Source organism: Aptenodytes forsteri, unplaced genomic scaffold (genome assembly GCF_000699145.1).
Source record: "Aptenodytes forsteri isolate BGI_AS27 unplaced genomic scaffold, ASM69914v1 Scaffold76, whole genome shotgun sequence".
NCBI lineage: Eukaryota > Metazoa > Chordata > Aves > Sphenisciformes > Spheniscidae > Aptenodytes > Aptenodytes forsteri.
This window is the reverse complement of record NW_008794444.1, coordinates 1,957,215-1,967,081: the sequence shown is the minus strand read 5'-3', so window position 1 is coordinate 1,967,081 and position 9,867 is coordinate 1,957,215. Positions and strand designations below refer to the sequence as shown.

At 48.2% G+C, this 9,867-nt stretch overlaps 1 protein-coding gene across 1 annotated transcript in view; it reads right to left on the bottom strand.

The window, feature by feature from the left end:
- The window catches only part of CNIH1 (cornichon family AMPA receptor auxiliary protein 1), a 19,717-nt gene extending 10,804 nt beyond the window's left edge, over positions 1-8,913 (bottom strand). Inside the window, exon 1 of the mRNA XM_019474776.1 lies at positions 8,848-8,913. Within this exon, the coding sequence (XP_019330321.1) occupies positions 8,848-8,913 (66 nt within the window). The remainder of the gene's footprint in view (positions 1-8,847) is intronic.
- Between the last annotated feature and the right edge of the window lie 954 nt (positions 8,914-9,867).

The window sequence follows — 9,867 nt, the reverse complement described above, 5'->3', positions numbered from 1 at the left end:
GGGTGTCGTTTCCCTCCCGCCTCGGTGCCTACAGCGAAACCCGCCGCGAAGGCCGGGGGGGACCTGCGGGGGGTGAGAAATAGGGCACGGAAATATACCTCTGCCCCGGAGGAGGGGGGCGACAGGTTCCTACGATCCCAGAGCGAGACGATTTGGGGCTTGCTGGAAAGACACGGCAAGAAAACAAACAGTTTGAGGGGAGCGCCGCGTATGTTCCTTCCACAGGGTGACGGAAAAGCCCTGTCAGTTTTAAGCGATGATACCTTGCAATAAAGGAAAGCCTGGGTAGTAGTTCTGCAGTCGTTTCCTCCGGACGAGCAGTGTAAGTGACGATTTCCATAAAAATAACAGCTGCCAAATAGTAAACAGTGTTTTCCGGCGATACCTGCCGGAAAGCTTTACGCACAATTAACGGAGCGTCACACTGAGAGGTGAGCAGGAGCTTTATTTCCTTCACCAAAATAAGAGGGAAGATGGTGGCGAATGAGCTGTCTCTAGGAAATCAGTTGTGCCGAACATAAAGCTGATCTTTGGGTATAAAATCACTCATCTGGTCCACAAACTACTCCCGTAACACCGCCGCAGTGTCGTTACGACCAATGAAACTTCAATGTGAAACCCAGAAAACAGACTTAAAAATCACCCTTAGAGAATATTAATTAAAAGGCGAGAAAACAAAAGGACGGGGTGAGCGTGGGGCGGGTACTGCAGCCTGGGCAGCCGCCCGGAGCCTTCCCCTCCCCTTCCGAGGGGGCAAGGTGACCGCCGGGCAGTAAGAACATCAGCGGGGGCTGAGCCTGTTGTGGTTTCCTTCCGTCTCGGAGCGACGGGGCGGATTAGGAAGACGGCAACCGCCGTGTTCACGTTTCGCGGAAGGAAACGTGTACAGCGGGGTACGGACCCCGGGGAATGGGGGGGGCGGCTGGTACCGCCAGTTCACGCCGGTGTGGCTCTCGAGCCCCTGGCCGTGCATCACGGCCACCTCCCGACCGCTCCTCAGCCCTCGCTCCTGAGGAGCGAGTAAGAAACAACCGGGGACCACAGTCTTCCCCTGCAATCACTTACTGTTCTACATATAACTCACTTGAGGCTTCCTTAGGTCTTACTCATTAGCACGCTGCTTCTTTCTTACTTCGAGTAGCCTCGAGCCGCACAGATACACTTACTCCCAAGGCCATTTGACTGGACTTTGCTGGAAGACCTGACGTTCAGCGTTCAAATTCCCCCTTCCAGGCTTTTCCTAAGCCATCCAAGGAGGGTCATTTGCATCAGAGAAGGTGTGGGAGGTGAAGAAACAGAGGATGCGTGCAGAGATGCTGTTATACCTCGGGACCGGGGAATGCTGGTTTTCGACCGCAATACGGAAACCAGCAGTTTGGTCCATTCGAGGTAGATACTTACGTAAGCACGCACGCAGATCGAGCGACCACCACCGGCCCGGCGGGCAACCTGCCCCCTCGGGAAGGGGGAAGGGAAGGGGAAGGCTCCGGGCGGGCGGCCAGGCTGCAGGACCCGCCCACCACGCCCTTTTCTGGGTTTCACATTGAAGTTTCATTGGTCGTAACGACACTGCGGCGGTGTTACGGGAGTAGTTTGCCCTGCAGAATTACAGCTGCTTTGGCTCTAAGTCTGCTAATATCGTTCGCGAGGGAGCTCTGGCTCCCCACAAGACCCACCACAAGCCGCCAGGCTCACCTGTAACACAGGAATTTGTACTTCAAGACACGTAAACATGCACTAAGGACTCTACAGAGGATTATGCCAAGCCGCCGTTCACGTAGCGCCTGGGCTGGCCACCACAACGTCGCCAGCAGCATCAGGGCTGTTTGAATACGCAAGTCATTGCAGCAGCAAGATGGCCTTCGCGGCACTCCAGCTGTAACAGATGCCGACGGGTTTGGATTAGGATGGGCGATCCGTATTAGCTGAAACATGGGGAAAGAAAAGGGAAACAAACGATCTGTCCGACGCCCGAATAAGCGACGGTTGTTGCTACGTTGCTAGTTATATTCTGTGTTCTTGTACAACAGAACGTCGTGCAATAGCGATGTGTAGTACCAGAAATGAAAAGGTGTGTCCGCCCCGGGTACTTGCATTTGCAATTAATACTGGTTCTGCCTCAAGGAATGCACTGTTTTATTACCTCTGATGCTTGCATACCGTTCAACTGCAATTATCTTGTCAGGAAAAGGGGAAGGCAGCTGTAATTTTGTACAACAGAGATTTGTTCATTGAAGGATTTCTTGTATTATAGATTGTCTTTCTAAGATAACACAAAAGGAAACTAAAAGCAAATTCTGTAGAAAAGGTTCTAACCAATTCTCATTTCATTCATTTATTTGGGATCTCAAATCAAACAACTGAGTATCCTCTCAGAATTTTCTCCGATTAAACTCTGTGAACAATGTGAGGAAGACACAGTGGAGGTCTGGAGATGGCCTGTAGCTTTTAATGCACTTTCCTTTTACCCTGGACTCATCGAGTTTAATCCTGATTGGAATCCCAAGGGAAAACGTCAGTGTCGGTTCACTTCATCTTAAATCCCTCTCAAGTATTTGTCCTCATCAGAAACCAGTCATATAATCAGTCGTAATTCGGCGTGTTGCAGTCTGTTCGTAAGGAAGATTTAGCTGAAGAAAGACGACTCCGGCAGGTCATGACAACAATGCTTTGGCAGAGAGCTGCGAGGGAAGATGACGGAGCAATTTTTCTGAATGATCATGGTGGAAATGCATGGGATAACCACATTCTTCAACATTAAAAATAATATCCCTGGAAAAATAGTCATTTCAGTTATAGATACCAGGGAAGAATCTAATACTATTGAACTCAGTAGCAAAAATCCTGCTGACTTCAGTAAAGACTTCGCTCACTGGGTTTTCAGGAGAGGAAAATCTGAGTATTTATCTACCATTTAGAAGAGACTCTCCAAGCACCTCTAACGTCAGAGGTCACCTTTCTGCAAACCTTTTAAATACGCGTCAGAAGCAGCAAAAGTACACGACCTCTGCACCCGCTTACCTCGTTTATGCGCTAACGGACATCAGGATGGAGGCTGTTGGTTCACTGCTCAATCTTTGACCGGCAGGATGAAAAGACCCCTGGACTTGCGAGCGCACCGACTTCCTTCCCAAACTGGCAAATATCCTCTCCTATTGCGCTACAACCTTTTAAATACGCGTCAGAAGCAGCAAAAGTACACGACCTCTGCACCCGCTTACCTCGTTTATGCGCTAACGGACATCAGGATGGAGGCTGTTGGTTCACTGCTCAATCTTTGACCGGCAGGATGAAAAGACCCCTGGACTTGCGAGCGCACCGACTTCCTTCCCAAACTGGCAAATACCCTCTCCTATTGCGCTATTTCACTCACCTTTAGAATCCCTGTTTAGACTCTACCATCATGTATGTGACCACATAAACAAATTAATGTTATTAATTCCTTTGCACATGAAAGAAAGTCTCAAGGGAAACAAGAATCACATTTAAACCTCAGTTTCAAAACACAGACGCTGCCAGGCATCTCACCACGTCTCGTTATGGAATCCACCCGTGGCCTCAATCCTTCCAAGGTTTGCTGTCAGATGGCAAGTTTTCTTTTAATAGGCTAAATACTCAATACTCAGCCTGTCCTTTTAATAACAGGGTTTGTTTTTCTCTTGCTGCGTAGAGCTCCTGGTAACGGCTGTCCGTACAATTCGGAGCCCATGGCATAATACCAGTGTGTGATCAGGCAAAGGGGCCAATAATTGTTTTTTTTAAGAACTATTTTATAACGTGTTTCAGGATTCAGCTGCTCATTAACAAAGAGGGGGATTTTCCAAAACGTTCTGCGTTAGCCTAACTGTAGCAGCGATGACCCTGAAAATGCCACCCTTAGTCCTCAGCTCTTCAAAGAACTTTTAAGTTCTGATCCAAATATAAACCAGTGCAGCGATATCAGCCTGAATAAACAGAAGGTGAAAACATGGTGGTAGCATTTTAAGATGGCGTTACGTCTGCTACTGAATGACAACACCTAAAAAAGTCTCCCTTGTTAGTTATTTCACTGCTAATTGTTTTAGCAGAAACGTGGTCACCGCTGGATATGGTGGTAGGATTGAATCAAGGTAGAGCCAGGGCAGCTACTCACTGGGACAAACGAGGCATTCGCTCTTCCATCAGCTGTAACATCATCATTGTTTCTGGCCAAAAGGAGGGAAGATACATGCAACTTCTGCTTTGTATCAAAAAAAAACCCCCCCCCGAGCTGTTCAAGGCTCAGTGTCACGTCAACAGCCAGAAGACACAGCCCAGTTATCACAACCTCATGCTTCCCCAAGCAGCTCTTTCAGTCCCAGCAGATCTGCAGCACGCTTGAAAATTTGTGAGGGAGAATAAAGAGTCAGCATGGGACGCAGGCGGCTTTGGTCTCCCTGTTCTCCCAGACATCCCATGTGGCCTTGAGTACGGCACCTTCAGGCCCAACGTGTATTTACACACTTAAATCACACTAAGTAGGATTTCAAAAGCCTTAATCTACATCTAAATTCCCTTACAAATCTTGCTTTTGATCTCTCCAGCTATACCCGTATTATCAAATCAGCTCAAGGCTCTAGCAGTGCTAGAAATCCACCCCCCCCGGTGGTTCTTAAGATTTAAGTCCTGCCCTGCGCTGGCTCTAGATCAGGACCAGTTCTCCCATCAGTAGCCTCGGGCACAAGGAGCAGGGTGGGGTGGCTGGCTCACACTCCACATCTGCCTCTCCAGGCCACGTGGATGAGGCCGCAGAGCCAGTAGCTCCAAGATCTTGGGACTAAACCGCAGCAAGGAGAGCAACAGCAGCAGCGGCAAAGGGAATAAAAACGCAGCAGCTCTCTGTAAAATGGGAATAGCTCTGCTTCACCTCACAGACAGGGAAAGCAGGCCTGTGTTAGACTGTCCTTACAGACCTTGGAATGGGGCCATCTAAGGAAAAAAGGGCTGTTGAGCGGATGCATCTATTTTTCCATTCTTCCAGTAATCCAGCTATACAATTTGTTTTGTACTTCTGAACCAAACAATTGCACATTCACAGTTGGAGGTAGGGTATAAATATTGTCTCTGGCTGATCCCTTGATCCAGTCGTCCTAGCTGAATTAATCACATTCGCAAATCAATCCAGGATTTGTTGCTGTCGGAGCAGATGGCCAGGCAGACTGCATTTGTGAGCAAGGCGGGCACATTCTCCTTCCAATTATCCAGCAGCGTTTTCCAACGGCGGATATTTAAAATTAGACATTATTTTGAAGAAACGCTAAATCTCTCTTGTTCCTTATTCAGCTCAGTAAGGGCACTGACCCCTAACTTTCTGCTCTACTTCTGCCCTCTAAGGCCTTAGTGAATGTGTAGGATGGCTGGCGCCCCTTTCCCTTTCAACTGAACGTTTTCTGCCCCATTTTCTTCTGCCGTCTTCCCATTTTCTGCAGAAAAGAGGTGACAACAACAGATGCTGTTTGGCGTGGGGATTTCAAGGGTGCATTATATTAATTGTGGAGCTGAGTACCGCAGAGAAGGGAAGAGAAGCTGCATTCATGCTCCTAGCTGCCTGCCATGGCATGTAACAGCAGGAACCGTTAACAGTGCGCCTTTCAAAAGGCCTTGATGGGGCTTCCCCATCGCAGTAGTAAATTTGCCATGAAAGACAGTCATGCTGCTTTCCCAGTGTTCACATCTGTTCTGCATTCAGAGTCTTTCTGGCTGATAATTGCTCTCTTCTCCCCTCTGTCTCCTGCTGAGGAACCGCTAGAGCTGTCAGGGGAGTTTCAGCTGAGCTCGATCACGTTCTGTGTGAGATGTCTCACTTACCACCAAAGGTGAACAAGGTTAACCAAGAGTAGGTTTGCAGTCCCTGAAAGAATGAAACGTGACAAAACAGTCCAGAGGAGACAATCCCCCTGTGGTGTGACAAAACGGACCACGCTGATTAACTGCATCTATGCAAATGTATTAAAATCATCTCCTTCACTTTATGGGCACATTAGAGAAAAGACATAGAGCCTCGTCAGACCAAGGCGAGGCCGTACAAGATGCTGCATATATGCACGCTGCAGCAGACAGCCTGTTAACCCCACAAGATCACATCATCTTAGTACCACCAAAAGGAACAGCAGATGTGGAAGAAAGCCTACGAGAACCGGGAGGGGAACGGTGGCCAAGTTTACACAGATGTGAATACAATTTTACATGCCAGTAGTGTCCTAACTGCTACCAGAGAATATTCACTGCTTAGTATTTCACCATTTTCCTTCACTGTTTTCCAAAAAATGAAAATTGAGTGTTAATAGACAAATTGAGGTATGTAATTGCTCAGCCTTACGCTCAATCTTTCAGTATAGAGTCCTGGCAGATACAAATGTGTATTAGCTGGAGAAATTAAAAGCTAATGCCAGGGCTCTTTGTACTTCAGAACTGATGTGTTTATTGAAACGTGGCTGGAAATGAAGCTCCCAACACCTTGAATACAGCACAAATCAAGCCAGTCCACTACCTTATACAACAGCCCAGAGAGCGGTTGCCGGTTCCCCAAGATTGACTGTTGATCCCGAAAGATACATTCTGAGAACTACAACTCCTTTTCCTTGCTAAGCTGCAGGAACCTATACGCCTCCATATCTGGCAGTTCAAGACTGCTCTTTAGGAACACCAGGGCTTCATAGAATCATAGAATCATTGAGGTTGGAAAAGACCTCTAAGATCATCGAGTCCAACTGTCAACCCAACACCACCACCCACTAAACAATGTCCCTAAGCGCCTCATCTACACGTCTTTTAAATACCTCCAGGGATGGGGACTCAACCAATTTAGGGTGACTCTGCTCAGTGCAAGGGTAGCGGAAAGCCTAGCTCCCTTCGCTGGCAGTGCAGCCTGCCTTCGGGGTGCCTGACCTCCTCTCCACCCAGCAGGAAACCTCAGGACACAACTTGATTTGATGAGGTCTCCCCTCAGCCTCCTTTTCTCCAGGCTAAACAACCCCAGTTCCCTCAGCTGCTCCTCAGAAGACTTGTTCTCCAGACCCCTCACCAGCTTTGTTGCCCTTCTCTGGACACGCTCCAGCACCTCAACATCCTTCTTGACATTGGGATCTCTCAGATCCCAAAAAAATTCTCTCTTCCCCAGCAGTTACAGTTTAAGCTGTGCACCCAGACCAGCCTGGAGGCCACCTCAGCACACAGGACTGACTCCCTGGGCTCAATACCCTTCTGGAGTAGAAGGGGAAGAAGCAGTTACTCCACAAACTTGGTACCATCTCCACAGCTCTTCCTTCGCTGTTAGAGGCAGTTGCCTGCCCTAAGGGAAGACCCTGCAGAGAATGACTGTTACCAAACTAGTCATACACATAGAAGCAAAATCCAAGAACTCCAGCACCAAGATCTAGAAACCCCTCTGTGCAGGCTTTCCCACATGAAGCTGAGCATGCTTTTTTTCTAACCAGCCACATCTTAGGAGATTGACAAGTCTTGTTCTATTTTCTACTGTGACATAGGAACAATCCAACTAGACCAGGCCAAAGCTTTACTGGGTCTCTACAGCAGCTAGCATGCCTGCAGCTACCATGAGAGGTGCCTTAGCCAAGCCCCCCCAATGCCCCCACACAGGTGAGGTCTCCCCTGCTGCTGCAGAAGGCCCTGGGGCCATCACCAAAACTGCAGCTGACATGACTGTGCAAACTAACAAGCGCAGGGGATGGCCCACCTGCCACATGTCCTCATTTTTGTTCCAAGGGGTGAGGCCCACCTTAAATCATCACTCCTACCATACACGAGCCCAGCAGAATAAACCCCAACCACTCTTCATACCCACAGAGTGCCTCAGGTCTCTGTCCCACAGCCTCCCCGCCGGCCCCGCCAGCACTCCCCCTTGAGGGTGCTCAACATCCAGCCATTCTGCCTCTCAGTGGCACCATATCAATATCTCACCTGCTTGTGCTTGTCTTCCCCACCCCCACGTGCACCCAAACACAATGTGGCAGGACCTCCACCTGCGAGGAGCAGGTAAGGAGCTTGGGGAACCCAGCTTGTACTCCAATCAATTCCACAACCCATGGGGGACATGGAACAGTAGGCACAGGCATGCTTGCAAGACCCTTTGACTGGTGTCCCTTTCACTACCAGGTGACTCCAGCACACACGATTGCCCCAACTCCTCCAGAACCAACTACATTTCTCTTCTTCTCTGTATCATCCCTGAAGGCCCTGCCAAGTGAAGGGATCTCCTGAGCAAACTCCTCCTAGCCCTGGACGAGCAATCTATTCACAAACCTAGAAGAAAAAGCACCAGCTGTGTGTAATACTCAGGCTACGTTGCAGATTTGTACTGCTGCACAGAGGTTTTCCATTTTGTTTCCTGTTCCCTTCTCTAGCTTTGACTTTAACGACCACTCAACTGCCCTTTTCATGTAACTATTACAAGTCAAAGACCTTTCCTGAATGAATGCAGCTGCCCTTCACTTCATATCCCTAGATCTCCCTGCAATTCTCTTCAGTCAGTTTTTGTTTTTACTGTCTCAGTGATCTAATAGTAGTGCCAGTAAACTATCACCTCATTTTCTAGTTAAGCATACTCAGTGAACAACAGAGAATGCCACAGGACTCCACAGGTGACCTCCCCCTCTGATACAAGAGCTATTTATTCCTTTTTTTCCCCCTCCTTCCCTTTAATCAGATGGTCTTGAGAACCATTCTTCTACTACAGCAGCTTAGCTGGGTTTTTTTCCAGAGCTTTTGGCAACAGATTTTGTTGCAACATACTTAAATGGCATCTTGGTCACCTAAGAGCCAGATGTGCTGAAGCAGCTGTGCATTTTCTCCTTCACAGAGCGCTCTCACCTGAGAGAAGGGGTTTACTTCTATATCATGTCTAATCTGTGGCCCATTAATGCTATTCTTCGGCATTGGCGGAAACAATGTATGTCAGCTACCGAAGCTGAATTCCTTGGATTATCTTTAGTAGTTTTTTCAGCAATATGGGGGGGACGGGGGACACGGGAACAGGACACGACAGTCTCCAAAGATCGGGAAAGGAAGAAACAGTCAGCAAGAATGAGGAAAAGGAGTGCTTCGATCAGATTAATCTAGCAGTCTCTTGGGCAGGAAAGAGATGAGCCAACAACTGAGAAGGTCCAACTAAGGTCCTTTGACTCCTTCAAGCTTTGGGGTCTCCTTGACAACTCCTCTTAACATTGTTCACTTGGCACCTGCACTCTATATTGTATTTCACAGCTCCCGGTTATGCCAGGAGCCTTCATCTTGTGGGAGAGGTGCGACATGGAAGTCTGTGGCATTTCAGAATGAAATCGAGCCCCCACGCTGTCTTGCAGCTCACAAGTATACACTCTGAGTTTTGTGACACAAAGGTGCGAAGCAGCGGAGGCGGACGGCAGTTACCCTGCAGTACTCCATCAGCTGCTGTCCTCACCTCTCCCTTGCTGCAACCCTTCACAACAGATGGAAAGAGGAATTATTTTAGGTAGAAGAGCAAGCGAGGGAGCACATTCAAGACTGAAGACCACGCTACAAGTCCAAAGCAAACTCCAGGAAGCTGAGAAAAGGAGAAAGGTCACACCTAGTATTAATAGCTTTTCCCCTGCCAGACACCCATGCTAGATGTGCGACTTTGCAATTAAAACAGGGCAACAGAACCTCTTAATTAAACATTTTATTTAAACCAATACAAGCACCATGCTTAGCAAAAAAGATTTGGTTTAAAGTAAACATGCAATGTGAACTAGCAGAGACTAAATAGCATGTGGAATTTGTACTGGTTACTGATATTTTCACAGAATTGCCAAATTCTCAAAACCGGCCATGAACCTCTCGCACCTTTTACCACCTGCAGCACTGGTGCCA